The 15,111-nt window shown below is 60.7% G+C and overlaps 1 protein-coding gene across 5 annotated transcripts in view; it reads right to left on the bottom strand.

The window, feature by feature from the left end:
• Positions 1-5,862: 5,862 nt before the first annotated feature.
• The window catches only part of RPTOR (regulatory associated protein of MTOR complex 1), a 277,048-nt gene continuing 267,799 nt past the window's right edge, over positions 5,863-15,111 (bottom strand). For all 5 annotated transcript variants that reach the window (XM_081029345.1, XM_081029341.1, XM_081029343.1 and 2 more), the window contains 6 exons: positions 11,565-11,671; positions 10,087-10,214; positions 9,568-9,654; positions 8,683-8,799; positions 8,306-8,435; positions 5,863-7,665 (listed from right to left, as the gene is read on the bottom strand). In XM_081029345.1, coding sequence (XP_080885471.1) covers positions 7,597-7,665; positions 8,306-8,435; positions 8,683-8,799; positions 9,568-9,654; positions 10,087-10,214; positions 11,565-11,671 — 638 coding nt within the window. In that variant the 3' untranslated portion in view covers positions 5,863-7,596. The remainder of the gene's footprint in view (positions 7,666-8,305; positions 8,436-8,682; positions 8,800-9,567; positions 9,655-10,086; positions 10,215-11,564; positions 11,672-15,111) is intronic.

Below are 15,111 nucleotides of genomic sequence, written 5' to 3'. Positions count from 1 at the left end.
TGGGAAACGCATCCCAGGCAATCGCAGACAAGTGTTTTGCCACAGCACACCCCAAGCTCTGTCCCTTGTCCCTTGGGGCTGTGACAGATTTCCCCAGGCCCGGAGGCTTAAGCAGCAGAAGCTTTTGTCTCAGTGTAGAGGCTGCAAGTCCAGGGTCAAGGTGTGGCTCTGAGCTGCGAGGGAGCGTCTGCTCCAGGCCCCTCTCACGGCTGCTGGGGTTTGCGCGATCTTCGTCACCCCTCAGCATGTGGAAACGTCACCCTTCTCTGCCCCCGTCTTCATGTGCCCTTCTCCCTGAGGATGTGTGTGTCCACATGTCCGTGTTTCATAATGACACCAGTCATACTGGAAGTGGGCTACCCGAATAACCTCATTTTACCTTGATGACCTCTGTAAAGACCCTCTTTTGGTGGTCCAAACAAGGTCACATTTGGAGGTGCTGAGGGTTAGGGCTTCCACATGAATTGGTGGGAGACACAATTCAACCTGTAACACAATAAAATCATCTCTTCATGTAACCTGCAGGGGAGGCTCTGGAGGGGCATGGGTGAGGCCCAGTCTGCCGGTCACCTGATGGACCAGGGCAAGTGCACATGTCGAGCCGGAGGGGTCACGTATTGAGACATCTTTTGGGCGCTTGAGAGAAGACACAGGGGGCCATTGGGCACGGGGACACCGGACATCCATCCACCTTCCCGGAAACCCCGGACTGGACGCTCCCCAGGCTGGGGTCGGGCAGCGGCGATCCCCGAAGTGGCCACACGGTGGCGCGGCAGGACAGCCTTGCGGCCGTGGTAACACCGGCGCCGGGCAGGGCGCCGGGCTCCCGCGAGGCGGCTCCAGCAGGCGGTGGAGCCTGCGGGTCCTTGCAGGAAGGCAGGTCTGAGAAGCGCAGGTGGGGTGGGAGCAGGGCCCGGATATACGCAGGGGCATCTGCCACGGATCTGCCTTGGCTGGGCAAGTCGTCGTCTGTCCACTCATCCCCCCTCCATCTATCCATCCACTCGACCCGCTCCCGCCCACACTCATTCAGCGCTTACCCAGCCCTGCTCTGGGTGCCGGGTCCCTGCTGCCATGGGTTTGCACACAGTAAGGGGACACAGGGAGCTGGTGTTGGGATGGGGTGGAGGGATGTCGGGTCAGTGGTCAAGAAAGGCGTCCTTGAGGAAGTGACATCTGATCTCAGGAGCATCCCAGGCAGAGGGACAGCAAGGGGACCATGTGGGGACAGGCATGCACGCAAGCATGGGGGCAGGGGAAGCTGCCGGCCGCCCCCCGGGAGGGGCTGGTCTAACCTGGATTTTAAAAGGCGGCTCAGGCTGCTCCTTGGGAGAAGGGGTCATGGTGGGGAATGACGGTTTTGGACCTCCCCCAGCCCACACACAGGGGGCTACAGCACCCCCTGGTCCCCACAACAGCCTCTGAAGGGGACATGGGGAAACAGGTGCAGAGGAGTCTGTCCCAGCCGAGGTGGAGCTGGGATTTGAACCCCGGACCTTGTGGGGACAGTAGGTGGGAAGAGCCTGCTGCTGCACCTGCATTGGCCCCGGGAGGACTGATGGTGCCCTGAACTGGGTTGGGGACAGACAGGGCAGCGTGTCCCTGGAGGTGGCAGGGCTGCCTGTGGGGTGTGACGGGCGCAGGGTGACTCCAGGGGTGGCCGATCTGCTTTGGGTCCTGCCGCAGCCACGTGGAGAAGCTGGGGTAGCTGAGCTTTGGGAGGGAGCAGGGGGGCCTGCAGGGCAGGGGGGCCCTGGGTGTGGGGCACAGTGCTGGGAGGGGCCGTGTCAGCCACCCCGGCTTCAAAAGCACCTCTGGGTCCCCTCCCACAGTGGGGCAGAAGCGATGGCACCGAGAGTGGGTCATGACCGACATGGGCCTCCATCTTTGCTCACAGCTTGACAGCAACCCCACGGGAGAGCTGAGCCAGAACCAGCCGCTTGGCCATCGGATTCGCGACCCTCAGGCATGGAGAAATGATACCTGTTTCTGCGAGCTGCTGAGTCTGGGGCCCGTTGTCACGCAGCCGTGGAGGACAGACTGTCACAGCCCACCCCAAACTCAGTGCTCAGAAGTGGCTTTGCTTCTGGGGTCGGTCGTCAGCAGGCTGCCCACACAGCTGCCTGGTGGCCCGAGCCAGTGCAGGGCCCCGGGGCTGCCTGACAGTCTCCGGGCCTGGACTCGGAAGTCCTGAGTCCTGGCTTTGTCCCTGCCAGGTCCCTGCCTCCCGCCCTCCCTCTTGACTTGAAAGGACCCCAGACCGGTTTCCCACAGCAAAGCTGCGGCTCACACTGCACTGACCCAAGACTCACCCAGGACACTCTCAGCATCATTTTGTCTCTGTCATTTTTAAGTTGCAGTGAAGGTCACACAACATACAGTTAGCCACCTTGAAGTGTACAATTCACGACGTGCCAACACCACCTCTGTGCAGTTCCCAAACCTCATCGTTACCCCAGAAAAGGGAGTCAGGTGTGGGGTTCCCAGGACGAGCAGGGGGGTAGGGGGTGCAAGGTGTGCCCTCAGTCCCATCTTGAGGACATGAAGCCCTGGAAGATGGAGTCCCAGAGAAACAGATCCAGGGGCTGTGATCGACCTCCGACGGGTGTTTCTCTTCTGGCTTTCGCTGTTGAGAAGGGAAAAATGACAGAATGCCACAGTATCACGGGAAGCCAGTGAGCTCAGGAGCTGACAGTGTAACTGCAACTCGCTGTGTCTGCCCCATCCTGACCCTGAGGCCCACCCTCAGGGCTCGTAAGAGGTCCCTCCCCTCGCCTGGGCCTGGGTCTCCACCCCTTCCGGGGAGAAAGCAGCTGATGGCTCCAGTTTCTGTCAAAGAAAGACCTGACATCCAGGCCACAGGCTGTTCCCCGGGGAGGAATGCCTGTGATTAAAAAGGTGGAGAAGAAAGGGGTCCCCTGGGGCTGTGCCAGCTGACTCCTGGTCTGAGTCATCTGTGCCCCACCCCGGGCTTTCTCCCCATCCCCCACCCACCCAGCACTGCTGTCCTCCAGCCCACCGTCCACCTGGCACATGGTGGGGGTGGGCTGACGTGGCCACATGGGCCCCTGGCCAGCCTGTAACTGAACCTGAGAAGCAGTCACCCTGAGAGGACAACCCCTCGCACCCCTTCCCAGAGGGGCACCTGCCGAAATCCCAGGCCACGTCTGTAATTAATCCCAAACCAGCTCTTCCCAAATTCGCTCTGCAGGGCCTCCTGTCTGAGACTGGAATTGCCATTGCATGCACACACATGCACCCCGTGTCCCTGCGTGGACAGTGGTGGCCGTGCCGTGTCCCCCGGGTGAACACGTGTCTTTGTTCCTTATGGCTGCTGAAGTAGCGAGATGAGGACAGTGTTTGCGACACTCCTCAGATGGTCCTGTGCTGAACACTACTGACCCAGGAGAGACTTCAGCCACAGCTGCTGCGTGTGGTTCCACGTGACCAATGGGGCAGAGCCTCGCCAAGCGGGACAGCCCCACAAGATGCCACTGAGAAAGCACCTGCCCCCTCCCCTGGGTGACCTTTGCCTGTGGCCAGTACGGGCCACCTGGTGTGGCTGGCTGTCTGTCCAGACCCTTCCCAAGGGACATGCGGGGCCGGCCTGGGAGAGCCGGTCGGCCGGGCTCGGTCCCTGCTCTCAGCTGGTCAGCCCTTTACACACGTCCATCTTTCATTTTTATGAGCACTCGATTGTACTCAAGTCCCGGTGACAGAAAAACTGATGCTAATAGGAAAAATATTACTCTCTCCACTAAAGCATGCTGGGCACAGCTGCGTGAATGCTGCGTATCCTTCTTGTTTAAAACAAACCGTAATTTAATTCAGGAGTTCCAGACGCTTAGCCCCTGGGTTTCCATGGCGACGCCTCCCTCCCTGCTCTGAGCAGGCGCTGAGCTGGGGGAGCTGCAGCCGGCCACAGGAGGCTCAGTGGGGCAGGGGCCACGGTGGCCACCCTGTCCCTGCTCCTCCCCACACTGAGGGCAGAGAGAAGTCCTGCCTACCCCAGTCCACCCTCCTCCTCCTGCTGGGCCCCCGGGCACCTGGGCCACTCCTGGTGAATGTCTTTGCGTGGGGCTTGTAAACAGAGTGGTTGGCAGAATGAAACCCCCAGGGGTGGCCACTCCTGATCTGGGCGCTGTGGCTGTGTTGGGTCACCTGACCCAGGGGATGGAAGCTGCAGACGGCAGTAAGGCCGCTCATCAGCTGACGGATGTGGAGAGTCCTGGATTCTCCAGAGGGCTCCGTGTCCTCACAGGGCGCTTGAGAGGAACAGGGGCAGAGAGTCGGTGTCAGAGGGACGTGATGAGACTCCCTCGGGAACCATTGCCGGCTTTGAAGGAGCAGGAGCGCAGGGGATTCTAGGAGCCAGAGCCACCAGGAAACGCACTCTCCCAGGAGCTCCTGCAGGGAACCTTCCCACACCTGCTTCCCCGGGGAGGTCCCGGACTCGCCAGTGACAATGAGTGCGTTGTGGTGTGTGACTTGCTGCAGTAGCCACAGGACACAAGCATGGCTTCGTCGAGCTGGGGACGCAGTGCCTGAGTCTTGACCCTGTTCTTCCTGAGTGCCCCCGGGGTCCCCGAGCCCTGGCCTGTGACCCCACCTGTGGCTGTGGGCTGCCCCTCGTCTGGCAGCCGAGGACCTGGTCTGGAGCTTCCCGGGTCCTTTCCTGCCTTCACTCGCGCCCAGGCCCATGTCGCTCGCTGCTGGCATCTCTTCTGGAACAAGGAACCACACGGAGCACCCAGGCCTCTCACTCGGCGGCACAGCGGGTGGGGATTTCTCCAGGAAGTGGATGAGCCCCTCCCAGTGGGCCAACATGGCGGTGACAGGAGACCCGGTGTCCAGGGGGTCACACAGCCCGCTCCTGGGGTGAAACGCAGTGCAGGCCAGTTCCTCCGCCACATACAGCACACCCAAATCCTACCTGACGAGTTTCACTCCTCATCGCATCCCCTTTCGGGGCTGGTTGACATAACCACTTCCTGGGGTGCTGCCCAGCCCTCAGGCCCTTGGCTGACTGCATCTTTGTGTGGGACCCTGGGGTCCCGAGCCCCCATTTCCTGTCATAGGGAGGTGACAAGAGGCTGTTGCCATCCCCAAGAAGCCACACCTCAGGTGTGAGGTTTGACTGAAGGGACCTGGGACTCCTGGTGTCCCATGTGCCCTGTGGCCTGTTGACTCGTCTTTAGCACCTGCCCCCCGCCCCCACCTTGGGAACGTGCTGAGGGGCTGGTGGGCCACAGGGCTGTGTGGAGTCCCAATCTAGAGACAGGAGCCTTCCCAGAATGTCCCGGAGACTGTGGAGGTGAGGGACGGGCCCTGGCGTGGAGAGCCGTCCAGGCTGGCGTTAGAGAGATGGGACAGGCTGGCTGTGAGGATGGGCTTGGGGTCCCTGAGCCACGGGGAGCTGGAGAAGACGGGGATCGGGTCTTCCCCCTCGAGCTCAGAACAGAAGGCGGCGGCCAGCCCTGTGACACCTCGGCTCTGTCCCAGCGAGGCTGGTATCCAGCTCCTAAGTGGAACGTCATAAATCTGTATCATTTCCAAAGAGAAATGAGTGGCAGGGGAGCCGTCTGGAGCCTGTGTGCTCCAAGGTTCAGAGCAGGGCGGCTCCTTCACCATGGAGGTTTGATCCGAATTGAGGGTCTTTCCTTGGACAAGTGTCCGAGAAGGGCAGGGTGTCTGCCCCACTGCGTGCCGGATGACTGGCAGTGAGACCCGCCCTCTGGGCTCAGGGGCCCCTGGGCCCTGGGGCTGTGACCGCAGGCCTCTCTCTGCAGGGGGATCTGGGCGCCACGGCCGCTCACAGCAGGCCAGCGCACTGTGTTTCCAAAAGACAAAGCTGCTAGCCAGTCACCTCTGCACTTATTTTTATTAACAGTTTATTGTCTGTCACTGCTCTTATGCTCACATTACAATTCCATGTTTTGTCAACGTCTTTTCAATTCTCATTTTGGTAAAATAAATAGAGATAAATGAACCTTTAGGGCAGGCTCTCGAGCCTTGGTGAACTTCATGATTGAATTTTCGCATCAGACCTGTGGACACACAGCCGCATGGCGGGGGCTGCCAGGCGGGGTCTCACGCTTCCTCTGGAGCCACTGCACTGGGCCAGGTGATGGTTTTGTCTCAAGACAAACAGAACCGCCTGTGAGCCTACAATATGCAGTGGAATCGCTCTGTGAGCCAGCCACTCTGTCTGGTGGAGCTCAGCTTCCGGAAGGTTCTGGGGTCACTGCCTGGAGCGCCTCAGAGCTGACGGGCGCTGTGTGTGGGCGGGACTTCCAGGCCCCACGGGGCCTTCACCCAGAACACGGGGAAGCAGTCAGAGCCGGGTGGGAACTTGCTCCCAGAACCCTCTCTGAGAGGGAGCACGCAGGTCCCACGGGCAGAGAGGTGCCCCCTGCGCCTGCCCGGCCCTGCCCCGCACAGACTCCGGCCCAGGGCAGCCCGGCTTAGGCTGAGGCAGAGCCCCCGCCTGCCGCATGGGGGCCTTGGACGTTCGTCACAGCTCTTAATCACATTCTCACTGTTAATGACCTTATTGGCAGAGTTGCTTAAGTTACCTCACTCTTCTACCTCTGAATAATCCTGATTCCCAAGGAAAATGGCAAAAATGCTGTTCAAATATCATCATCATGGTTGTTTTGTTTTCCAAGCGCTGTTTGTCTGCAACCGCTCAGCACCCTCCGTGGTCCTTCCCGGGGTTCCCGGCCATGCACTCGACACGCAGACAGGCATGTCCGCGCACGCGGAGCTTGCCGAGGAAGTCTTCTGCGTCACCCGCCGCCCCAGCGTGAGGGACGGGACACCGTCTCACCAGACACTCGGCTCCGGCCGGGCCTCCACACGTGCATGTGTGTGATGAGTGTGCAGCCGTGTGCGGGCACAGACGGACAGCACGTGCCTGCCCTGGGGCCTCAGGCAGTGGCTGCAGCGCCGAAGACCGTCTCACGGTCTAAAGCCACATGCCCCTCCTGCTCCTGGCTCTGTGGAGAGGCCCAGCTTGGAGCCAAGGTAGTTCCTGAGCGGGAAGGCGGCTGCGTGTGTGGCTCTGGGGGTGGCAAGGGCCTGGGTGCTGGTCCCTCCATCTCCTCCGCACTCGGTCTGGCATCTCAGCCTCTCCCAGGCTGCCTGGAACCATCCCCAGGAGCGCACAGGCCAGAGGACACGGCCCCTTGCTGGCTCATGGCCGGGCGGTGGCAGACCGGGGACCCGCCAGGTGGCTGAGCCCTGGGGAAGCCGCCTTGCTTCTCGGAGCTTTGGTGGAGCTAGTGCTTGGATCATTTGGAAAATATAGCGAGTATGTTTCCCCCTTTACCATCTCAGAAGAAAAAGAGGACAGGAAAGCTATGGGTCAGACGGTGACTGCGTCCTCAGCCTAGAAGCTGTGTCTCAGCAGAGAAGGGGCTGTCACAGCACAAGACCGCCAGAGTCCCCTTCCCGGGGCTCCTGGGTGTGACAGCGAAGGTGGACGGACAGACAGACAACGCAGGGCCCTGCTTGAGCGTCAGCAGCCGGGTCAGGTCCAGCGCGGCGGCAGCGGCGGGTCCACTGTGTACACGGCCGCCTGGTGGGATGGGCCCGCTACCTGACGCGCTTCTCCACCGAGTACACGGACACGTAGTGGTCATTGCTGCCCACGGCCAGGTGAGGCTGCGGGGAAGAGGCAGGTGAGCAGGTGGGTCGGGCACGGGAGGGCGCCCCACCCCCACGGGGCCGGCACAGCAATGAAGGGACCCTGGGCGGCTGCGGCTCTCAACAGAGCCACGTCACCCCTCTGCACAGCCCGGAGCCTGCTCGCTGCTCGGACCCCTGCAGCCTTCTGTCAGGACTGCCCCCAGGGACCGTCTGGGAATCTGATGTCCCCTGGAGCCTATGCTGCTCGTCAGCGGGCGGGCAGAATCCGGATCAAAACGCAAGAGCCCACAACCGCTTGGGTGATTGTAAATAAGGACAGGCAGAGCTCTGGGCTCCACTCCCCCAGGGAGCATGTGTGTGTGTGCGTGTGTGGTTCCCCAGCAGACTTTTCACTGGAAGGTTTCTCCAGGGGTAACATTAGTGCGGGGGCCAGCGGTGATGGGAAGGGCAGGGCTATTTCCCCAAGGGGCAAGGAATGTGGTGCTGCTTCTGGAGTTAGGGCAGTTGGGGGGCAAGGCCCCCAGGGCAGGTGGTTCACAGGGGTCCCACTGACCTGCTGTGCTGTGGGCAGGGCCTGACTGTAGCCCACCCATTCACTGCTCTAGACCCCTGGCCCGAGTTCCCCCAGGCCCCCCGCCTGGGTGTGGAGACAGACCCAGTGTGGATGGAAGGCCAAGCAGCTGATGGCGCCGACCCGCTGGCCCATGAAGCCGTCATAGTACTTGATGTTGTTGATGAGGTCGCCGGTCCCGCTGTAGATGGCGGTGAACTGATTCATGGAGCCGCTGTGGACAAGAAGGCCCGGCCGTCAGCTCCCTTCTCCTCGGGCTGAGGGAGGGCTGGGCAGCAGAGCTGGGCCCCTCCTGTGAGGACCGCCAGCCCGCCATGGGCAGCCAGGGGCCCCAGGTGTGCGGCTCCACCCCGCTTGCCTGCACAGGCATGGAGGCCAGCAGCACCTGGGGTTCACACGGAGGCCAGAGGCAGGGAAGGCCCCCGTTTTCCCTGGGGGCAGAGAAGAGGGTTGGCGCCTACCATGCGATCAGGCTGGCCTGGGGGTGGATGTCAAGGGCCGTGAGCCCCTTCACGATCTGGAAGACATTCACAGACTCTGGCATCCGCGGATCGAAGAAGCGAACGTCTCCATTGACGCTGCCAAAAGAGGGTCACGATGATGTCAGGCTAGGCATGCCAGCCCCTAGGACCGGCCACGCGGAGGCCGCCTGGACCTTCAGCGTGCCCAGTGAGGGTCCACCGCACTGGCCCAGCCACCAGCACTGCCGCCAAGAGCCAGCAGCGGCCCTGCAGTCAAGGTAGGACTGCAGCAGCCGACTCAGACGTGTTATCTGTTCATTTCCTGTCCCCGAGACCAGATTTCATGCAGCCAGAGACGCCGGGACAGGTGGGAGGGGTGGCCCGGGAGGCCACACGCACCCCTGAGGGCCACCGCTGACCTACCCTCGGCCTGTGTTCTGCTTTTAGGTTATGAACGAGGGCAGAGCATCTCCTTGAAGAAACGGTGGCTGTGACGCTGAATTACATTTTGCTGTCCCTTTAACGGGCAAGTATTCGCTGCTTTCAGCACGTGTTAGTGACGGCAGAAATGGATTAACGGGAGGACGCCTGAGGCACGCACTCATGTCGCAGGGGGTGCTGTGCCCACCGAGGGCTCTCCCACCCCACCCCTGCCCATCCCGCACGCACCCCCGGGCAGACCCCCGTCGCCTGCAGCGAGGCTGTCCCCTGCGTTGGACTGATGTGTCCCCTTGCCTACAAGCTGGACCTGACCTTTCTGACCAGTCCCAGAAGAGAAGTTAATTACTGCCCCAAAATGCCACCGTTATGCAGCTGTTTAAATACCAAGCACATATTTTAAATGGAGGGAAAATGATGTTTTTATAGCAAATGTCTCATAAATACCTCACGCTCACGATGTGGCCCTCAGGGCGCTTCTGCAGGCAGGCCTTCACCACCCAGGCCGTGTGCTCCCGGTAGGTCATGACGCGGCTGCAGGACGGAGCGAGGGGACGCATCAGAGACAGCCCCGGGGTGGGGCTGGGGGACGACCGTGGCCTCCAGCGCTTGGCCCCACCTGGCCCTGGGTCCAGGGAGCAGCCATGACAACACGTATCGTTCAGTGTTGCACGGCGCTCATACGTGTGGTCCCTGGCTGTCTCGTCTGTTCCCGTGCACGACCCCTGGGAAACCAAGCTCAGGGAGGCAGTGCCTCACCAGGACACCTGCCCCACTGGATTCCCGCCCCGCGGCCCATGGGCGTGTTCCAGATGGCTTGCTCATGCTCATGGGAATGAGACCTCCGTAGGGACCCCAGATGGCTTTGGGATCTCACTCCATCTGGGCCCTGCAACCTGGCAGCAACGAGACCACTGGCATCTGGAGGGCGCCCGGCAGTGGGGGGAGAAGGCGCAGCTGGATTACCATTCACTGAGTGCCATCCTCCTGTCGTAGACACGGACGGAGCCATCGCCAAGGCCAGCCACGATGAGGGAGCGGTGGGAGTCACAGGACAGGCTTGTCACACAGCTGTCAGCACCCGTGGGGATGTCCTAGGGCAGAACACAGGAACTCCGGTGGGGACCCTCGGTGTCTGTCCCCCCACCCCCACAGCAGCCCGGACCCCCTGTGCAGTCACTCCAGGCCGGGGACCTGCTGCTGCTGCCTTTTCTGTACCAGGGAAGCCGCCAAAAGCCTGAGGGACCCGCAAAGGCCACATGGGACTGAGTCAGGCCCACGTCCACCTGCATGGCAGCCTGGCTGCAGTGGGGCCCCCGGCTGGGAGGGGGACCCGAGAGCAGGGTTTCCAAGGTCGTTGCCAGCAAACACCTCTGGTTTTCGTCACCAATTCAACATCCTAGCATCTTCCTTTCTCTTAAAAAGATGGAGCATTTTGGGCAGAGGAGTCCCCGTTAGCTCCCTCTTCACCCCTTTCTCGTCCAGCAAAGGCCTGGGAGTTCAGCCGCCCACAGCACGGCTCCCAGCCGCCCCTCCTGGTGGCTGTCAGTGCTGGAGAAGGGCAGGTGGGGTGACGAACGCTCCGCTCGCTCGGCAGGAAAGAGCAGGAGACAAACTACGGCCCCAGGAGGGGAGACGTGCTTCTCTAACCCTCGGAGGCTTTGCTGCGCTCGGCACATACAAGGAGGAAACCCACGTGCATGGAGACAGGCGTCGACCCGCTTCAGAGGGGGAGCAGCCGAGGCACCACCGCCTCTCCTCTGCCCAACCAGGGCCTCAGAGGGCTGCCAGGTGGCGGGGTGAGGGGTGAGCCCCCGGGTCGGTAATGAAGGTGCCTTCCAGAAATGGATGAGCGGCTGGCAGTCACAGGCTCCTTGTCCGGCTGCAGCAGGGAGGGCCGCACTGGCTGGCCGGATGCAGTCCCCAGATAGGCCTGTGCCATGGGAGGACGTGAGGACGGGGGAGAGGTCACCTGCCCCAAAGTGGCTGAGGGGTGAGGGAAGGGCAGCGCTAACAACCGCATCCCCTGCTCTGAGCTCGTCTCCACCGAGCACCGCGAGCGCCACTGTGGCTTTTCCGGTCTTAAGCAAAACCAACGTACTGCTGTCTCTTTTTATTACAACTGAAATAATACTTTAAGAAGCACACAGTTTAATAACCATTGTAATTTAGAGTGTTTCACCCACTGCTGACATTCCCTAATTTGTGTAGATAATACTGGATAACAATGAGGGCCGAGCACCGCAGGTGACGTGGCCCCAGACATGCTGACTCATCAAAAGGCTTCAGGCCGCCTGCACGTGCCTCGGCCACGAGGCCCAACTCGTCTGGTCTGTGCCCCTCCCTGCATAGCTGACGCTGTCCCGGCTGCTCAGTGACGCTCAGTCCTGGTTTTCCATGAGGAGGGTGGGAGTGTGGGAGCTCATGGGGGCCCGAGCGGTTACCTGCACCTTCATCTCACGGTCCGTGTCCCAGACGCGGACAATCCGCACGTCCCCAGAGCTCATGAGGAGGCCAGTCTCCTGCTCCCAGTCCACCACCATCCCAGCTCCTGGAGAGACACAGATGACACTGGTGTCACCACGGGAGCCTGTGCTGGGCGTCAAGGGGTGCCACCGCCTGTCCCACCCCATGCGAGCTCACGCTGGGGCCCCAGCGCACGCCGAGTCCAGGTAGGACAACAGCTAGAGCCTCCCCAGATCCCTGCTGGGGGACAGCACCGTCCTGGGACCATCTGTCCGAGATGCCAGCGTGCAACTGGCAGGTCTGGCGACCTTAGACTGGCCTCAGGTGTGGACATGTGTCCTATCTTGGCCATGCTGAAGCTCAAGGACCGCAGGTCCCCGCGAGGGACAGGAGCCACACCGGAGGTGGGGCCCACACACAAGGCGACGTGACCAAGACGAGGGCCGCCCTCTCCCAGCTGGGCCCCCACTCAGAGCGCAGTGCAAATCCTGTAGCCACCACCCAGACCCAACTGTTGCTCACAGTTTGCCATTTTTGCTTTTGTTTTTTTGCAAAGTCCAATCTTAGACACAGTGAAAAATCTCACTTGCCCGCTGTCCCCAGATGAACTCCACGGGCCGAGAGTACCTTCCCCAGACACGTCACCTACGACAGGGGCCCTGTCTGTGCTAAGTAATGTCTTAGATCGAAATGTGAAGATGGCTGAGACTCAAACAACCCTTGTGGGGTGTCTGCTCCACACCCCGACCCACCTCCTAAAAGGCCCTTGCTGCTCCCCCCGGTCTCCCTGTCCTCCTGCCAGGGCCTGGAGTCCTGGCCACTTCCTGCTGCCCAGAAAGGGGTCGCGGCCCCTGGCCTGCTTGCCCGAGACCCTCCCCACCCAGCCCTGTGTCTCAGCTTCCCGACATGGTGGCAGGAAGTGACCTATTCACGGTGAATGGGGAAAGGATAACAACACAGAGGACACTCTCTTCCTGGACGTGACGAACAGAAGGAATAAAACTGGTAGGTATGATTTGTAAAACTCGTACGAGACAAACACATGACCTTGACCAAGGAGACTTCCAAACACTTCCTCCCGTACAGAGCGTCCTGTGCAGTGTGTCTGCCTTCCCCTGCCCGGGAGAAAGGCCAGTGGGCAGCGGCCGCACCCACCTCGCCCTCACGGGCCGCCTGGCCTTCCAGTCAGCCCTCCGGAGGGCAGCTCAGGTTTCTGGATTTGCAGGAGCAGGCAGGAGGTCTCCGCCAGCAGAGTCACCCCACTGACCCCCTGCCCACACCGTCAGGACGCCATGACTCATGTTTGCTCGATGGAGACAGCTGGTGTCAGCCAGGAGCACTGGCTGCATGTCTGGCCACATCCAAGTTTTTAAAATCTGAGGCCTTAGCCCAGCCAGGCAGACTACCAAACCTGGCACACACGTGACCACATTGCTTCTACGTGTCAGCCTGATCTCACTGCCGGGTGTGGGGTGGTGGGTGCCCCCAGGACGAAGAGATTCCCAGTGTCCACCTGCCTTTATCCTGGACACTCCCTGGACACATGTCCCAGTCCCACATCTGCCAAAGAGGAAATTCCTTCCTTAAATATGGATGTGTGGAGCAGGGGTGGCTGTCACATAAGAGACGGGGGCACGCAAGTCAGTGTCCCAGGCCCAGTGGCAATGAGGCTGGGGGAGCAGGTCCTGGAGTCTCCGGTGTCCACACCCTCTGCACTCAGCGCTCCGGCCTCAGTGGCCAGTTCAGACTGACCTCTGTGGACCTCGTCACCTGGAGCTGACCCCTATGGTCCTGTCAACCCCAACCTGAAACGCCCCAGGGAGAGACGGTTCTGGATCTCTGAGGGGAGGGCCAGCCCCCACCTGCTCTTTCCATTCAGGTCTGAACCACAGACCTGCAGGACGGCAGCCCCACGCAGAGCCTCCCCATGTGGTCAGGCCTCTCGGCTCTGCGAGTGCCCCTGAACCTGGCAGGCTCAGACTCCAGCCAAACACAGAAACCGTTCCAGAGACCCTGCCCCCAGGAGCACATGGCTTCACCTGAACTTCACCTTCTCCTGGGACTGAGCTGAGAGCACGTGCCGGCTGCCCAAAGGGTCAGAGGGCACAGGATGGGAGCGCGTGCTCCCTAGCAGTCAGGCCGCCTGGCGCTGGGCACCTGCCTCGGGGAAGCCATCCTTTCCAAGGGCAGGCCTCACTACGACCCTACACCGACCCTGCACTGGGAGGGCCTCCCCTCCACAGGTGCTGCCAAGCCTCCATCCTGGACTCGCCATGACCTCTGCAGGGTGGGAGTGCAGGCAGGGTCAGAGCGCCCTCCGCTCCTTCTCCCGTCAGGCCAGCACGGGCAGCGTCTGACTCACGGCCACTCTGCCAGCCACTGTCATCGCCCTTCTATGTTATTGCCCTCTACTTTTCTAGATGCTCCCAGTACCAGACATGAGTCAACAGCCAGAGGCCCAGGATGATGTTCAAGTCACACACATGGGTGCAGGACACTGGTCATCACCCCCGGGGTCGCCCTGACCCGTCCTGGGCTCTGGCACGGGGTGGGAAGGAGCTCGCCCGCCTGGGGACCCACTGCTGTCCACACTGTGGCACTGACTCCCGTGTCCCACCGACCAGCTGAAGACAACGACAAGGACCCTCGACCTCCTGTCCCCCATCCCGGCCCCAACCATGACAGGTGGCCCTGTGGCTCTTCTTTCGGTTTCCAGAGGAAGTGGCCCTGTCATTTGTCTGAGAAGCCTGAGCAGGCTTTTCCTGACGGTCATTCAGCAGGTCACTGCCACGGCCGTGCCTGCTGCAGTGCAGGCCCACTTGCTGCTCTGTTTGGCTTTCCCCTCTGGAGACCAGGGCTAGAGACAAGGTCAGTCCTAGTCTTCTCCTTTCTAACCACTTCCCCTCATTCTGAACTTCTTACTAGAAGATCTCTTTATAAATCAGTAAAGTGTGGGTCCAAAGGTCTGTCGGACTTCTTGTTTTCTGCCTCCTGGGCACCAAGACCCCAGGTGGGGACCCTGCTAGCCCCAGACTGCGTCGGAACAAACACCTAAAAGCAGATAGGATGAAATGTTCCTAGAAGGCCGGTCGCACTGGAATCTTCAAATTACAGGTCAAGAATGACATTTTCTGCCTGGATTTGTAAGGCTCCGTCTCTTTACAATTTACATAAATAAGTACTGCGATTAAGAGAGAAAAAAGACTCGTTTTGTAAAAAAAAAAAAAAAAAAAAAAATATAGCAACCAAGCCATTTGCAGCTGTGACTGCCTCGCGCGACCTGTATCTCAAACCTTTGGGACATTAGAACAGGGTGACTGGGCCTGAGCAACATTGTGTCCAGAGAAGGTTTGCAGAGATAACGGGAAAGCACTTGCTATGAGGACTGGCCTGAAAACCAAACCCATCATTTCGAATCAGGATCACCATGTTATGTTTCTGAACCAGTCGGCTTCCCTGTGCGGATGGAACGGCCCCCTTCACTTTCTCATAGACACCAGGCCTCTGTCGCCTCGGGCCACAAAG

Source organism: Rhinolophus hipposideros (assembly GCF_964194185.1).
Source record: "Rhinolophus hipposideros genome assembly, chromosome: 20".
Classification (NCBI taxonomy): Eukaryota; Metazoa; Chordata; class Mammalia; order Chiroptera; family Rhinolophidae; genus Rhinolophus; species Rhinolophus hipposideros.
This window is presented reverse-complemented; position numbering and strand designations above follow the sequence as displayed.